This window comes from Megalops cyprinoides, chromosome 20 (assembly GCF_013368585.1).
Source record: "Megalops cyprinoides isolate fMegCyp1 chromosome 20, fMegCyp1.pri, whole genome shotgun sequence".
Classification (NCBI taxonomy): Eukaryota; Metazoa; Chordata; class Actinopteri; order Elopiformes; family Megalopidae; genus Megalops; species Megalops cyprinoides.
In genome coordinates, this window is record NC_050602.1 from 21,867,501 (window position 1) to 21,885,000 (window position 17,500).

Below are 17,500 nucleotides of genomic sequence, written 5' to 3' on the forward strand. Positions count from 1 at the left end.
TTACCATGGTTTCCATATTGGAAGGAATGGTTAAAGGAGGGGGGGTGTGGGGGTGGGGGGTGTGGTGTGTTTGTGTGTCACATGACGGTGGAGGGAAATGTCTGGGTCACATGACCTCCTTGGTGGAGTGATTAAAACACAGGAAGTGGTTTCCGTAAGCTGCAGAAGATGCAGTCTTATTTAATATTTGACTTTTTTTTTTTTTTTCTTCAGAAAGGGGAGGGCACGGGGTTAACACCCCATCCCACCCAAAGTAATGGCACCCTTTTCACCCCCAGTGCTCCGCCCCAAACTTCAGTTTTCCACCCCTGTGGGGTTTTGTTTATGCTGAAGTTCTGTCCCAGTGTTTTGGAATCCACGCGTTTAAGGGGGTGGGCGGGGTGAGGAAATGCTGCTTATTATTCTAGTCTTCTGCTGTTTCATTTTATTGGCTGGGACAAGAGACCAGACTTTACAAAAAAAAACAAAACGGAAAACAAAATTACAGCCTTAATCCAGTTTTTCATTTGTAGGCCTGAAGTTACTGAATGAAGTGGCTCTTCTGACTGTGTGTGTGTGTAGGTGTGTGTGTGCGCGCGTGTGCGCGCGTGTGTGTGTCTGTGTGCGTGTGTGTGTGTGTGTGTGTGTGTGTGTGTGTGTAGGTGTAGGTGTGTGTGTGTAGGTGTGTGTGTGCGCGTGTGTGTGTGTGTGTGTGTGTGCGCGCGTGTGTGTGTGTGTGTGCGCGCGTGTGTGTGTGTGTGTAGGTGTGTAGGTGTGTGTGTGTAGGTGTGTGTGTGTAGGTGTGCGTGTGCGCGCGTGTGTGTGTGTGTGTGTGTGTGTTTAGTATGGCTGAGAGGAATTCAGACACACTCCCGTCCCTGATATTCCCTCGTGCCCATTTGGGGGCAGCGTCCCGGGGAGCGCAGTGTGGTTTCGGCTGCTCTTTGGAGAGGCCCGCTGTGGAACATAAGAACCACAAGCCAGCCGTTCCCAGCCGAACCCGCTGAACAAACCGGGATTCCCCAGGGCCTCAGTACCACAATACACTTACTCATCTGGGAGACTTCCCAGAGCAACTAACACAGAATGTTTGCATGAATGCTACAGTAATCTGAATGCAAGTAGTGGTACTGTGTAAATCTTAGCAATAATACCCATAATATTATATAGAAAATACAAGACGTCAGTGCTACAACAGTTTTACAGGTTAATTAGCTATTACTATTACTAGCTATTTACTAATCAGTGATATTTCCAGTAATTGGTTACAGTTACTTTATTCAGGCATGACGTCCACATGACTTTCCACCATGTTAATTGTAATCTTTTTTTTTTTGCCGTATGTTTTTCTGTGCTCTGAATCTCTTGCGGAACCACCCCTGGCTGTGTCTTTGGACTTTAATTCCCACGGGGACTCTAGGAACACATGTGGATACAGCCACACACACACAAACTTTCTCTTGAAAACACACTGATGCTCTTATGTAGCCTCTGTATCTCTCTCTCTCTCTCTCTCTCTCTCTCTCTCTCTCTCTCTCTCTCTCTCTCTCTCTCTCTCTCTCTCTCTCTCTCACACACACACACACACACACACACACACACACACACACACACACACACACACACACACACACACACACACACACACACACACACACACACACACTGGGGCACCACTGAGGTAGATGTTGCAGGGTTTTCTCTCATGTCTCTCAGGCCTGTGTCGGCCCATGAAGTCAAACAGCGCCCCCCGGTGGCCACATCTTATAGCAGCCTTTATTCTTATCTTGTTCCCTTATCGTATTTAACACAAGTCTCAGTTTCCCAATAAGAAGGGAGAACTGCCTGATGTCACAGTGGGCGTCTCATCCAGGAGCCTTTCAGATAAGGCTGTGGACAGCCTCCCCTGTCCTCTTCTCTCCACCAGACAGACCTTATTGATCCGCGATCAATATCTACAGTACTTCTACTTCGACCCCCCTCCCGCAGAATGAGCTAACCCAGCATTAATCTTCACCCTATCCATTTTGTGCTGAGACTGATCCGGGGTCAGCGTTTGGAGCTTCTTCTCTCTACAGGAGCGGGCTCCTGTATCTGCAGTCCAGCGCTCAGTTAGAATGCTGAAGTCAAAGAAAATGAGTGTTTGCCACCCTCTAGTGGACAATATGTCCTACTGCGTTTGTATGCCCGGCGCTCCTCAAGAGCACTATGCAGGATACCCAGGCTGCATTTCCAAACCATGTCACACCTTGCTGATACTGGATCAGTGATCATAGCTGAATGCTTCATGTGTCAGGCTGAAGCAGTGATCAGAGATCAGCCAAAATGGAGTGGCCAGGAATGCAGTCAGTTGTGACTCCCATAGGACTGGGTGATGTAGTGATCAAGATACACAGGAAAAACCTGGTGATGTCAAATGTAAAGAAATTTCCTGAATAGAAGCCCACAAGGAATGAGGCAGCCACGGAACAGCACTGTGGCATAGTGGTAAGGAGGTTGCCTGCTCAATTCCCAGGTGGACCCCTGCCACAATACCCCCATCCAGCTGTATAAATGATAATTTAATATAATCACCGTACCCCTGTCCAACTGTAAAAAGAAGCATGACATGCAAATACAAAGTTATTTAAATCACTGAGCTTACACTGCGAGACCCTCATATGCAGTGCATTACATGTGTATTACATTACATAGTCCAAAAAAATCCTGTGACATCATTTTATTTTTCAGGTATTTGACAGTGAACCCCATGGAACGTGTTTAGTCAGACCTACCAAGCATACATAAATGCCCCTCAAAAGGCAGCGTTATAAACACTCATCACGTCCAGCCAAACACTTTCCCTGGGTTTTATTCATTAACTGCCTTTTCAGTGCCTTTGAAATGTTAACTTACTCAAATCTACTCTGTTATCTCCACTAAAGAGGCACTCGGATAAAAATCTCTTCGGGGGAAAAAAAAAAATGTTTGAAGCTTAGCTCAGTATTCTTACAAAGATTAAGCTGAGCGTTTTTTTTCCCCTGTTTTAGTTCTTCATAAAACATTGACTGTTTTTTTTTTTCCCCATTAGCATGAAGAACGAGCGGAGGCCGCCCTCCCCGGATGACGTCATCGTCCTGTCGGACAACGAGCCGTCGAGTCCCCACATGAACGGGATAAGCCACTTCTCCAGGGAGGTGGACACAGAGAAGCTCCTGGTAATTCCCACAATGCACCACGCCGCACTCTGCTGAAAGGCCCATCAATCTCTTTCCCTCCTGTTGTTCTGCTGCCCCCCGAAGGGGATGGAGTGTCATTGCACCTTCTTTTTATGACCCGGTATTTGTCCCATGCTTTTTAATAGAAACACCCAACGTTGAGTAGCCACACATCTGATTTAACACCACATTGTGGTCTTACAGTAGACAAGAGTAAGGGTGAATGTTCAGCGCCGTCGTGGATGTCTGTGTGGGAGGTATCTGTGTAGCAGGCTATTTGGTATTATTATAATACCGTGCTGGATATCAGAAGTGAAAGCGTGAGTGTGGCAGTGTGTGGGGTACCTGTGTGCTTCCAGTGTATTGGGTCTTAGTTTGTTTACGAGTTTACTGGGTATCGTTGGTGCTGTTGGGAGATTGCCCTTGCATCAGTCTTACCCAGGTCCCCCTGTCTGTGTGCGTGTGTGTGTGTGCGTGTCTGTGTGCGTGTGTGCGTGTACACAGAGGAGCAGTCCAGAGGAGCGGAACCGCATCATTAAGCAGCTGAAAGAGGAGCTGCGCATGGAGGAGGCCAAGCTGGTGCTGCTGAAGAAGCTGCGGCAGAGCCAGATCCAGAAGGACTCCTCTGTGCAGAAGGTACTGCCGCAGCCCGGTCCGGCCCGGCCCAGACCGACCCACCCGCTGGGCGCCACCACTCACCTCAGGGGCAGGGGCAATGTGACCACACACATTCTCATACCCGCTCTCTTTCTCGCCCATCCCCTCAGCCCACAGGGTCGTCCAGCTCTGTGGCTACACCGCCCCCTCTGGTCAGGGGCAGTATTACAGCCAACAAAGGGTCACTGCAGGTCAGTGTGTCTTTCACGCATCGCCAGCGCTTTAGAACACAGGAAGGGGGCCTGATTAGGAACATCACATCACATCACATTACATTTACATTTCATTTATTCATTTAGCGGATGGTCTTATCCAGAACGACTAAATCATCAATGTCACAATCCAGTATTAGGAGTCATTGCATAACATGTCATGTGCTGCTAAGTGTCACAGTAGTGAGAAAGCTATACTCTCCTATGTTTTGGCCACCCGTGTCTACGTGGTGTGAATTCCATCAGCTGTAGTGTGCCGTTTCCTCGTAAGGTGCTTAATCTGATTTGACTTAGCAAAAGAAGGCTGGTCTGAGAACAGACCCAGAGCATGCAAGTGGACATTAAGTGTTAAAATTAAATTTCACGCTGATTCTAGAAAGAATTTCTTTCACAGCTTCACAGTTACTTTATAACTGAAAGTTACTGACTGCCCAGGAAAAAGTCGGATTGGGTCCAGTGACGAATGTCAGTGGCTTTTAATCACAGCTGTGTTGTCTGAGAAAAAGAGTGCTCAAATGCAGTTAAAAATGGGGAAAAAAGAACACTGACTAATTTTTAAGGTGAACCAAAAAAATGGAGCTCATGCTTCAGCTTTTGGTACATGAATGGAAAGGCCCTGAAGCTGCCTGAGCCTCTCTGTCAGAATGGAGGTTCTGTTGGTTCTGGTGTTGTCATGGTTTCAGGTGGTCATGCACGCGTGTATATTTTGTTAACATTGCCTCCATGTCCTGCTCAGGTGGTGTCGGGTCGGAGTTCGGGCACCGTCATCCCCCCTCCCCTTGTCCGGGGAGGGCAGCAGGGCTCAAAGTCCGGCTCACAGAACTCGCACATCGTCATGCCGCCTCTGGTCAGAGGGGCACAGGTGAGCTTTGCTGCACTGTACTGCCCCCTGCTGCATGTTGCCTGTGTGATCTAATAATAACATTATTACATTACATTATTGGCATTTAGCAGACACTCTTATCCAGAGCTACTTACATCGGTTACAGTTTTCTTACAATGTTATCCATTTATACGGCTGGATATTTAATGAGGCAATTGTGGGTTAGGTACCTTGCCCAAGGGTAAAAATACTCTTCAGCCCTCCTCATGGGCATCACAGCTCACCTGTATAAAAAGTACACCTGTAAACCAACAGGTCACAAAGAGCTGTGCTTCAATAGCGTAACAGTAAGTCATTGGATTAGGTACAGATGTGTAGTAACTTTGTAACCTTGTTACCACTGCCATACAGCTATATTAATGGTTAACACTTAGACGTATTAGAGCTAATGTACATCACCCCTGGATAACAGGGTTTGCTAAGCAAAGAAATGTGATGTGAGGTAGAAGTTTTGCTTTTGGTATTACACTGATGTTTGCTGGGATTTCTCTTACCCTGTGGCCTCAGTGCAGTAGATAAGCATAAGCAGTGGTAGATTAAGCATAATGTTTACATTTGCCCAAAACGTACAGAACACAAATGATGTGAGGACTAACCAGTCCTTTTTTTTGTCTTTTTCCCCTTTCTATCCCTCCTTCTGGCTCTCTCCCTTCTTTTCTTATTCTAATGTACCCTGCGTCTGTCCCTCTCTTCTTTGTCTCCCTTGCGTTCCCACCTTTCTCTCCATCTGTCCCTCTTTTCTCTCTCCCTCTCCCTCTCCCTCTCCCTCTCTCTCTCTCCCTCTCTCTCTCCTTCTCTCTCTCTCCTTCTCTCTCTCTCCTTCTCTCTCTCTCTCCCTCTCTCTCTCTCTCTCACTCTCTCTCTCTCTCTCTCTCTCTCTCTCTCTCCTTCTCTCTCTCTCTCGGTCTGTTTCTCATCTTGTCCTGTGTTCTGTGGCTTCTCCCTTCATCTGCTGTCTCCCTCTCCCTGTCTCCCTCTCCCTGTCTCCCTCTCCCTGTCTCTCTCCCTCTCTCTCTTCCTGTCTCTCCCTCCCTCTCTCTCTGTCTCTGGCTCTCTTACCCCCTCCCCCTCCGTTTCTCCTCCTCTGTGGTTCTCCCCGCCCCCCCCCCCCCCCCCCGCGTCCGGCCCCAGCCCATCTCCGTGTCCCCCCAGCAGATCCACAGCCTGCGGCAGCAGTCCCAGCAGCACGGGGGCTCTGGCCCCCCGCCTCTGCTGCTCGCCCCCAGGGCCACCGTGCCCAGCGTGCAGGTGCAGGGTCAGAGAGTCATCCAGCAGGGCCTGATCCGAGTGGCCAACGTGCCCAACACCAGCCTGCTGGTCAACATCCCGCAGGTCAGTGGGCGGGGCTCTCTCTCTCTCTGTGTTCTTGGTGTGGGTCATGTGACCTGTCATGTGTTCTTAGTCTTCCACTGCTCTGGCTGTGAATGTTAAAGGCACGTTGGTGTAAACTAACAATGAAACTGTGAGGCGTCTTGAACCCCAGAATGGAGCTGTTATGTGCTGGAGTCAGGTATACCTGCGAGAAATTAGAAGATATGCAAACCACTGTCTGACTTGCGCATGTTCTGCCTACGCCTGAATGTGGTCAGTTACAGTGAGGCGTACAATTTGTAATGCTTTAATCACAGAATCACAGCTATAACATGCATTATTTTGAAGTTTTGGAAATGTTACTTTTCAAGGATGATACCCCCCGGCCAGGTTTTTTTGGTTTGTTTGATGAGTTGATTTTTCACAGTTGAGGATTGTCTTTATCAGTACAGTCTTAGATCTGCACACAGATTACAATAAAGATTAGTAGCTTGTTGATTATGATAATATCAGTTTGCAGAACCCAACTCTGGATCACATGAAAATTTCAAAGCTTGTGTTTAAGATCTTTATCCAAAACCTTTATGAACAGCATCTGTACATCTGAGTACATTGTTGATTTTGTTGATCCACTGTTATTTTTGTTGCCACTTATTTTCAGGTTATATAAAATCCAGAGATACTCAATGTGGTTATTTCTGTAGGAAACCCACAAAAGAGGGGGTCAATAGCCAATCCAGAGATACTCAATCTATCAGAATCAGTCAAAGCTCTTGTTCTTTTTAAGAACCTTTCCTGTACTGATGCCAATACATGTAGCACAGGCTTGTACACATTTTGAAATATGTAGTGAAACTGGCATTTATCGATTTAAATTACGTTAAATGCTCATGACACATCACAGCTTTTGTGAGGTCTGTGTTCTAAACGTTACTGTTCGTTGCACTCAACCTGACCTAAAAGTTTATTCTCAGTAATTTAAATCGATCTAACTAAATTTAGCTCCGTTTTGTTATTTGAATTTTGTAACACAAAAAAGCTATAATGTGAAACATTTAAGAGAAAGCTTTGGGATTACTTGCCAATTAATTGTTCAAATTGCCATCCTTGTTAATTAAACAACCTCATGCTGTAGCTTTCGCAATAGCGCACAAACTACAGGAAAATGTGTGGAGCAGAGGGCCCCCAGGAGCAGGATTGAGACTCAGTGATATAGAATATCTGTGGTTAAACTGTGCCTGTGCTCCTCCCATTTTCCAGGCATCCCCCACCACCCTGAAAGGCTCCTCTGTGACATCACAGACAGGCTTGACTGGCGGCAGCGTGTCATCAGTCAGCGCCAACGACTCTCCTGCCAGCCGCCAGGCTGCTGCTAAGCTCGCCCTCCGCAAGCAGCTGGAGAAGACCCTGTTGGAGATCCCGCCTCCTAAACCCCCTGCACCCGAGCTCAACTTCCTGCCCTCGGCCGCCAACAACGAGTTCATCTACCTGGTGGGGCTGGAGGAGGTGGTGCAGAACCTGCTGGATGTGCTGGGAAAAGGTGGGTGGGGAAACATGGGCGAGAGGGAATCTGACTTTTCTTCTCAGCCAAAATGTGTTGAGGATTTAGTTATGGAGCATGCAGATTCATTGTTTATATGAGCGTTACTCTGTGCATAAGCCTAATGCAACGAAAGGTTAATTGGCACAGTTTTATCGCTGCAATCTTTGAACTACAAAATTTCCGCAGTTTTATTGCCACAGTCTTTGAACTACAAAATGGTGGTCTGACAGTCATGTAATGAGTTATTAATGACACTCATAGATGTAACATACCTTTTCTAACATAGTTCCAGGGGGTTTTCTCAATGTCCCTTTGGAAGTAGTCAGGGACTGCTTTTTCGGTGATTTCCCTTTCAGTATCACTTGCATTTTTTCTTTTTTTATTTTGTCTGTTCTTTCTGGAAACGGTGTGTTATAAGACATTCTCCAAAACGGTGCTTTTCAAGGATGCTGTACCCAACACAAGCTGATTTATAGATTGAAACGACCTATTTCTTTTTACACTTTCTTAAATTTTGCTTCCCTATTCACCCTTCACACAGGGAAGCCTCAGACGGCCCCCTTCCCCAAAGACCCCTACACCTGCGCCCAGTGCAAGACGGATTTCACCAGCCGCTGGCGTCAGGAGAAGAGCGGCACCATCATGTGTGAGCAGTGCATGACCTCCAACCAGAAGAGGGCGCTCAAGGCGGAGCACACCAACCGGCTGAAGGCGGCCTTCGTCAAGGCCCTGCAGCAGGAGCAGGAGATCGAGCAGAGGATCCTCCAGCAGCAGGTCCCCTCGCCTGCATCCCACGGCCCCTCCTCCTCTTCCTCCTTGTCTTCTTCGGTGGTGAAGACGGAGCAGGTGCTGGTGTCGCATCAGATGAAGCAGGCCCGCGCCTCTTCCATGCAGCCGCAGCAGCACAGCCGGGCCACGACCATCAGCCGCCACCACTCCACCATCAAACAGGTCCGCCCGCCCCCTCCTCAGAGCCAACCCCACACATTTACTCCTCAGATATTTATGCCTCACACATTTACTTGTCTCCAGAGAGATGCACGCAGCAAGGGTACAACTGTGCATATGATAAATTCACAGGAACAGCAGTAAACTACAGACCATGTTCCTATAGGGAACCTGGGGCTTTTTCTGTCAAATAAAACATAAGTATTTTACCTTACACTTACCATTTAAAAGGCTTAAAATTTATTGAGGTCTTTAAAACGGGGTCCATTTGTGTTGGGAACAAATTCCCTTTCGCACCTGAGGCTTTATTTTTTGTACAGTAGTTTTCAGTGATTTCCGAAACATAGCCCCTGTGAAAGGGTTTCATTTATTCCACTGTGTTCCTGCATTCCATAAGGCATGTATTTAAACACCTTGTTACCCCCCCCCCCCCCCCCCCCCCCCACAGAGCCCTGGCCAGCTTTCCAGAAGCGTCCAGCCCTCGGGCACGCGGGCGGTCACCCACACCTTCTCGCCGTCCTCGCAGCTGCAGAACGCCGTTGCCGCGGCAGCGCTGGTGAGCAGGCCAGGTAAGCATGCCAGGCGTGCAGGGTCAAAGGTCAGCATGAGCAGCAGTGACCCCATCGCCGGTGCCTGGAGGAAGCAGAACGCTGTGGCCACAGGTAGATCCCCCCCCCCCGCCTCCCGGCAAGCCCCCTCCTCCTGCTTCAGCTGCAGCTTCCCTACCTCTGAGGCTGGAATGAAGCACCAATGCTTTTTCCAGCACAAGATGCTAGAATACAGCTTCTGTGTTTTATTCTCCTCGTCCCGAGATTCCCGAACTGTCACGCAGTGTGATACAATAATCAATTTGTATTCTGCGCTTTTGTGTGTGTATTTAGATATAAAGAGATTTATAATGTCTTGATGTCTTTTACTTTTTGAATACCTTATATTTCTGGTGCTTTCTTGAAAGTATTTTTTGGTTGTGTCCAGGAATGTAAAATGTGTGCCTTTGGAGATACAGGATTCCACTCCAGTTTCTCGGAATGCTTTGTGTTGTAAAAGTGCCTGTAATATGTTTGACCTCTGTTAGACTGTATTATATGTGGTCTATATTATGCTGTGTGTATTATATCCTGGTATTTCCTCCCAGTGACAGCTGTATTCAGTGTGTATGTGTATGTATGTCTGCATACCTACATGTGCACACACATTTGCTGACTGCAGTGTCTCTCCTCTTCCTCTAGGGGTCAGTATGGCATATGTGAACCCCAGCCTCACGGCACACAAGAGCTCCTCAGCAGTGGACCGCCAACGCGAGTACCTCCTCGACATGATCCCCTCCCGCTCCATCTCCCAGACAGCCAACACATGGAAATAATGCTAACAACACTCCTTATTCTTAATGAGAATATTAGTAATAATCGTCACTATCGTCATAGCGAACGACAGCTCCTCCTGGTAAAAAGCCCTAAGACAACCTGCAACTGCAAACCCAATAATAAAAAAAAAAAAAACCCTCTCGGCTTTCTGTCTGTCCCTCTGTCCCTCCCTCTGTCTCATTCTCTCTTTTCTGTTTTTCTTTGTTCTTCTGACAACCTTTTGTTTTCAGTCTGATGGGGGGATGACAGAGACTTTGTACTGGGACAGCGTGTGACTCACTGAGGAAAAACTATAAAATGGGGTGTAAAAAAAAAAAAAAAGAAGCACCTGAAGGACCTCTCTTGAATTCCTTTCACCCCCCTGTCCCATCACCTCATCAGCGGTGATCTGCTTTCACAGGCCTCAGTGTGATGTCATCGTTACATCATTGCGTCTCCCCGATGTGGCCCCCGCGGCTTCAAGAGGCTGCTCAGCTAGCAAGACAGCAAAGTCGCAGTAGTCCCGATGTTCCAACGCGCCTCTCTTACGCCTGTCCTCTAGACAGACAGATCCACGAACATCGCCCCCCTGTGGCGGCAGAGGAAGCGTTGGCTTGCAGACAATGGCGGGGGCTGTGTTCAAGGTTAGCGAACAACCTTGATGAGATGCTACTTTGCTTCAGCAAAAAAAAAAAAAAAAAAGGAAAAAATGTTAAAAGACAAAAAAAAAATATCTGACTTACAAACAAACTTTGGCTTATGTTAAAACAGAAGTTTCAGGTGCAGAGTGTTCAGAGGGGTTTCAGGATGGCTGAACGTCAGGAATTCTTTATTTTCGACAGATTTATTAAAACATCCTGTCTGGATCTTTTTCCTCTGACTGGTTTGGAATTGGACAGGTGTTTTTTTTTTTTTTGTTTGTCTTTTTTTTATTTTTAAAGTTACGTTGTATAACTATTGAGGTGGCTGTACAAGTGCTGGATTAACATTGGCTTTACGACAACTTTATTTTTATTAAAATAGTCTCTTTCAAGTAAGAAAAAAAGATTCTCCACAGTACACAAATATGGGCCAGAACAGTATGGGAAGGGGCCTTGAAGCAGTTAAAAACCCACCGGCTAAACGATGGTGGACTTCTGATGGATATGTTCTACTGTAAGCCCTCTTCATGCATGTCACAGCTAAGCAGAGAGGAAAACTACATCTCCTAATTTTATGTTTAGCCATAGTTATTTCATCTTTTGTCACCTTTGTATGTCATCTTTTTTTTTTTTTTCTTAAAGCAGATTACAGTTAGCCTAATGGGTGATGAGAGTAACAGTGGCATGAAGGGACACATGGCAAACACTGGAGCATGGATAGAGCAGATCTGGTTATTGACCCAACCGGGATTGAACCAATACAAGTTTATTTCAGTTTTCAGTTAAACCTGCAGATTTTGAACGTGTCGTCCATGTAATTTTTTTTTTCTTCATATGGCATCCCATGTGCATTGCCGTTAGATTTTTTTTGTACTCGCGGTTTTGGTGTGTTCCACACAGACCCATGGCTCAAAAGACTGAAGGCTGTTGTTTGGTTTAGTTTGACTTAACCCTAGCAAGGTGAGGCAGTTAAACAGCATGGAAGGCATGAGGTGTTTCATACTCCATATTTAACATTGCGGATAATTATTGGCGTAACAGCGACTTGCTGTTCTTACCAGCTGTGTAATACAGGGTAAAATTTTTCAGTGCTAGTTAATGCACTAACCTGGTCAGTTGAGCTGTAATGCCACACCCACAGTAATCTTAAACTGAAGATAATGAAGTATGTCCTTGTTTTTACCATGTTACTTTATGCCCTACTTTTTGTCTGCTTTCCATTTGCTCAAGTAAACGAAATTGGTGTTAAGCAAACAAACGTTGTACAGTTCTTTTAAGATTGCAGCTCGATTTCCAGTGCAAGTCGATTTTTTTTTTCATTTCAAATTCTGAGTGTGTGTAAGCTTGCTCAAAAAAAGATGAGGGGGAAGAATGACCTGCCCTATTACATTCAAAAATTATTTTATTTGGTCTGATTCCATGCACGAGTATGATGTTTTGTATACAAGCTTTTCAGGAAGACCCGGTGTCTGTAAGGACATTAGGAAGTGCTTGATGGCTGGTCCCGCTGAAAAAGGTCCCACATGCAACCCTTCTTTTGTACCTTTGTTCCCTGCGTAGATTCTTCTCTTTTTTTTTTTTTTTCTTGGTGGCACACCTTGTCTTGGTCATTCACACAACTATTACTTTCTGTTTCTGCCACAACGCCAGATCACAGAAATGAGTCTGATTTGCTGTTTTTCCATCATCGCCATTACAGAAGTCCTGCGCTCTCAGCTCCCCTGAGTGGGGAGACTTGCTGGTTTGCATTCTCTGCTCCCTTTGGCTTCAGCCACCGGTGTCCTTACTGCCGCCCGCTGCTGTCCCACAGTAAACACCATTCCGTTGTCCAGTAGGGGGCGCCAGCATGGTTAACTGCGTAGCCTCCTGCTCCCACCCCCTCCTTATGTATTGTGTTGGTGATGTTCCACTTTGTTCAGTTTACTTTTTCACCCCGTTCTGTTAGGTTAATAATAATAATAAAACTAATTTTAACCCTATACATTTGTGTGTATGTGTCTGTGTGTGTGTGTGTGCACAAGTATGAGTGGAGAAATGCATTTCAGTGGATGTGATCAGATGAATTTTGACAGCTTTGGATTTATTTGAATGTGGTTACTGGTTTTATGGCTGTCCAGGTCTTATTTTTGTATTGGCAGGGGGTAAGTGGAGTTCATTCAGAAAATAAAACTTTGGATGTGAGGATAGCACTTAAACTGTATATATGCAAGGTGTTCAGAGTTCTGTACTTTAATTTCTCACATTGTACATCTCTTCCATGCATTTAGACTGAAAATCTGTTTCCATTAACGACTCAGAAAAGAGCAGTGTCATGTTTTAATCGGTGTCATAGGTGTCAGTGCTGTTTTTTGGTAGATGGTGAGTAAAAATATCCATATTCCTAAAAATTTAGAAAGAAATTCCTGCAAAAATAATATTGCTTATGCAGTTTGCAGGCTGATATCCCAGAACAGGCTGTCTCTGGAATTTCATACCAATACTGCGAATTTTTTTCCTTTTGAATTGTATTTTGTTAAAATGTAACGTGTAGAAATAAATATAAAGTGCAAAGAATCACAGTGCCGTGAGTCAGGATAGCTAGGAAGGGTCTGTACCGACCCGTTTAGTTGTTTCCTTTGGTGTGGGCAAATTGTTATCCAGCAGATGGCGCTAAAGCGCCGGTTTTCCATCGGTTTCGCACCATAGAACTAGAGGTTGTTGCGACGTCACGATTCATTGTATTCGAGAAGATGGCGGCGTCCAAGGTGAAGCAGGACATGCCTCCTCCGGGAGGTTATGGACCTTTTGATTACAAGAGAAATCTTCCGAAACGGGGACTCTCTGGTTCGTATGTTACAGTTTGTTGCCAACAACGAGGCAGTAGGTAGATCGCTCATGAAATGCACATAAATCGACGGAAATGACCCCAAGCTAGCTCGGTTGTTACCTTGCTAACTAGCTAATGAGCCCTAAAGATTCCGACCTGGGGTTTTTTTTTGCAACACTGCATGTGGCAAGCTGACAGTATTTGGCCTCAGATTAAGTCACAAGACGTAATAATAGAAAATACACTGTTTAAAACAGCATGTATCTGGGCAGTTAATGTAGGCACTCCATCGATTTATTTCGCTGGCTAGCAGGTTACCCTGCTGTCATGGTCCTGCTTTGTTTAGTTGCCCGTCTCGTTAGCGGTAGCTATCAATATTATTTCACAAAATAAGTCGTTTTGTCGTTTGAATTATTTGAACTAATCTGTAAAGATTTTTTTTCTTCATAAATTATAAGTGTGGATTGTAGAATTTATTGGTTTGTTTACTGTACTTTACGAAGACACCTAACCAACAACAGTCGCTCTATGTAATGTCGACATAAAGAAGATACATGGGTGGAATTAGCTTTAAATATCTTTGGAAGTTTTTATCCAAAGATATTTAAAACGTGGGTTTTGACAGTGCATTCCTTTGACATTCCTATCTTGTTTCAGGTTATAGTATGTTTGGCATCGGTATTGGAATCATGATTTTCGGATACTGGAGACTTTTTAAATGGAACAGAGAGAGGAGGTAAGGCCTGACTTTGGGTATTACATTACATTACATTACATTCATTTAGCAGACACTTATGCAGATTGACTTCCAGCACAATAAACCAGAAGTGAATCCATTCAAGTTGAATGAGCAACAGTGTCAGACCAGGACAGCAATACTCCCAAAGCAGTGAGTGTGAGCATAACACCATTCAAGCCCTACCACAAGTTAACCTGACTAGACACGAGAAGCCAAGTATACTATCATTCATGGGTCACTGGATCACAGAATCCTGAAAGTATTGCAGTATGTAAGCATGTAAAGTAAACAACAGATTCTAGACGTAGTAGGCGTTGGGGGCAGGGATTGAGGTGCAGCCGAGATTCAGTCTGCATCAGAAGATGGCCAATGATCCCGCTGTTCTTACCCCTGTGAGGATTTCATTCCACCACTGAGGGCCCAGTACAGACAGGGATCCTGTGAGAGACCTACCGCCTGAAAATTTTGCGCAACTTCAGGGTTAAATATTAGTACAGTCTACTTATGTTGAAATTTAAAAAACCACACTCTTGTATCCCATGGAAATGTGTCCATGGAGCTGATCCTATAGGCTGTTACCCCAATGTCCAAAATTCTGAATAAGAGTGTCTGAGTGAATGAAATGTTATCGATTTAGGCTCATTCATGCAGCCATACAAACATATGGTGATAATTGCATGGTACAGAGGTAAGTGTGTGTGGACCCTAAACTGCAGGCAGGAGCATTACCAGTCTCATGTATAATAAGGCGCATCTGCTGAGTGGCGGAATCACTTTCATTGCTGGGCCTTTGTGTCCACTTTTACCTTTTTTGCAAATTTGTGAATAAAGGGAAGGTTTACCATCTTAAACATTTGTGCTTTCTGTGAAAGCAAAGGCTGTCAGGATGTGACTTCCCCTATGGCTCCTATACTCTTCACCAGCTAGTGTGGCTAAAACAGGTGAGCCTGCCTCGAAGGACATGACAGGCATAGATTCACTTGTAGAGTAACTTCTTTCGCTAGCTGTGCCAGCTTTTGTGTGCTTTCACAGCATGGCACAGCATGACCGACATGGTAATAATGGTCACTGCTAAAATGCCCTGCTCTGATGGGGAAGAATTAGTTGTTTTTCCATCCGTAATTCCTTGAATTGGTGCAGACATCCATGCTGTTGTTAGGCGTAGGTTGACTTAACTGAGCTGACCTCTGCTTTTCTGTCTTTCTGTTGTTGCTGTCTGGATCACTGTATTTTAAGGCCACCCACATTATTCTCAGAGTGACAGTAGTCCTCTCAGTGCTGTGTGTTTAAGCGCAGTGTGAAGGCAGGATGGTAGGGCCTCTCTCAGCTGGATTGACATGCGTTTCCAGCATCATCTGGAGCCAGAGAGAAGGAGAAAGGGGCTGTTATGTCGGCTGAGAGCACAGTTCCTCAGCAGGCGCCTTGTCAGACCTGACGTGCAGCTGCAGAGCGAGGCCTGGGGAACGTGGGTTTGGCGTGGGAGGTGGGGTGTGTCAGCGCTGTTTATGGGCGGGGCTTGTGTGTGTCTGTGTTCCAGGCGACTGCAGATCGAGGAGCTGGAGGCTCGGATAGCACTTCTTCCTCTGCTGCAGGCAGAGAACGACCGGAGGTGAGACACACACACACACACACACACACACACACACACACACACACACACACACACACACACACACGCACACGCACGACCGCGCGCAGACATACACACACACACACACACACGCACACACACACACACACACACATACACACACACACACACACACACACACGCACACGCACGACCATGCGCAGACATACACACACACGCACGTCCACGCACAGACATACACGCACACGACCACGCACAGACATACACACACACGACCACGCACAGACATACACACACACGACCACGCACAGACATACACACACGCGCACACACGTCCACGCACAGACATACACACACACACACACACACACACACACACGCATGACCACGCGCAGACATACACGCACGACCACGCACAGACATACACACACGCGGGCACACAACCACGCACAGACATACACACACGCGCGTGCACAACCACGCACAGACATACACACACACACACACACACACACACACACACACGCATGACCACGCGCAGACATACACGCACGCGCGCACACAACCACGCACAGACATACACACACGCGCGCACACAACCACGCACAGACATACACACGCATGCGCACACACGCATGACCACGCGCAGACATACACGCACGCGCGCACACAACCACGCACAGACATACACACGCATGCGCACACACGCGTGTGTGCACACACACATGCATGCAAGACCATGCACAGATATCTACACGCATGCATGCAGCATGACCATGCACAGATGTGTACACACATGCATCCACGACTATGCACAGACGTACACACACACATGTACACGCACATGTTTGCATGAGCATGAACAGACGTACACATGCATGCATGCAAACATGACCATGCATAGATGTACACGCACATGCATGGATGTAGAAACACACAAACTCACGTGCTCGGACATATACGCACACGCATGCACACACGCATGCGCACACGCACGCACACACGTGCACATACATTCTGCTCTTCTACAGTCGTCATCATCTCTGTGTTCCATTCTCAGGCCCTGAGCTCATTGCAGCCAGTGGGCCATGAAAGTTTCCAGCAGAAACGATTTAATAAAACACTTAAAGGTGGTAGGAGTTCTCAGGAAATGGTTATTCTGTTTGTGAAAGAACACATAACAAAAACCAAAAAACCCTCAAACTAACAACATTAAATCTTTAAATCTTAAACCCCCAGAGAGAAAAGAGTAACAATGGTGTAAAAATGACATTGTGTCGAATGCCAGATTTCTCTGAATCCTTTGAATTGTCTCCCAAGTAATTGGACACTTTATTATAAAAAAAATGTTATTTTTGTTGTTTGATGGCCTGTCTTGATTCTTTTGAAGATAGCATGTGACAGCATCTTTGGAGCCTTGCAGGGTCCTGCTTTTGACGCTGCAGAAAGTAAATGAAGAAATTGTGGCCTCTGTGTCAGTCATGCTTCTGTGTAACCCGTTACTTCCAGGACACTTCGGTTGCTGAGGGAGAATTTGGAAGAGGAGGCCAAGGTCATGAAGGATGTACCTGGCTGGAAGGTAAGTAAAAAGGCTGTTTATCTCCCACAGGCTTCCTGGAATGTGTTGCCTTTTCATCTGTACGGACAGAT

General features: G+C 46.1%; 2 protein-coding genes across 3 annotated transcripts in view; both read left to right on the top strand.

Annotated features, from left to right (window-relative positions):
* LOC118795861 (transcriptional repressor p66-alpha-like) overlaps positions 1-10,266 on the top strand; it is a 35,931-nt gene extending 25,665 nt beyond the window's left edge. Inside the window, exons 3-11 of one of the 2 annotated variants that reach the window (XM_036554613.1) lie at positions 3,050-3,176; positions 3,681-3,812; positions 3,944-4,024; positions 4,782-4,907; positions 6,060-6,260; positions 7,500-7,779; positions 8,324-8,733; positions 9,179-9,392; positions 9,960-10,266. In XM_036554613.1, coding sequence (XP_036410506.1) covers positions 3,050-3,176; positions 3,681-3,812; positions 3,944-4,024; positions 4,782-4,907; positions 6,060-6,260; positions 7,500-7,779; positions 8,324-8,733; positions 9,179-9,392; positions 9,960-10,093 — 1,705 coding nt within the window. In that variant the 3' untranslated portion in view covers positions 10,094-10,266. The remainder of the gene's footprint in view (positions 1-3,049; positions 3,177-3,680; positions 3,813-3,943; positions 4,025-4,781; positions 4,908-6,059; positions 6,261-7,499; positions 7,780-8,323; positions 8,734-9,178; positions 9,393-9,959) is intronic. The other variant, XM_036554614.1, reaches the window with a different exon arrangement.
* Positions 10,267-13,429: 3,163 nt separating this feature from the next.
* ndufa13 (NADH:ubiquinone oxidoreductase subunit A13) overlaps positions 13,430-17,500 on the top strand; it is a 5,252-nt gene continuing 1,181 nt past the window's right edge. Inside the window, exons 1-4 of the mRNA XM_036554234.1 lie at positions 13,430-13,537; positions 14,178-14,256; positions 15,797-15,868; positions 17,360-17,429. Coding sequence (XP_036410127.1) covers positions 13,444-13,537; positions 14,178-14,256; positions 15,797-15,868; positions 17,360-17,429 — 315 coding nt within the window. The 5' untranslated portion in view covers positions 13,430-13,443. The remainder of the gene's footprint in view (positions 13,538-14,177; positions 14,257-15,796; positions 15,869-17,359; positions 17,430-17,500) is intronic.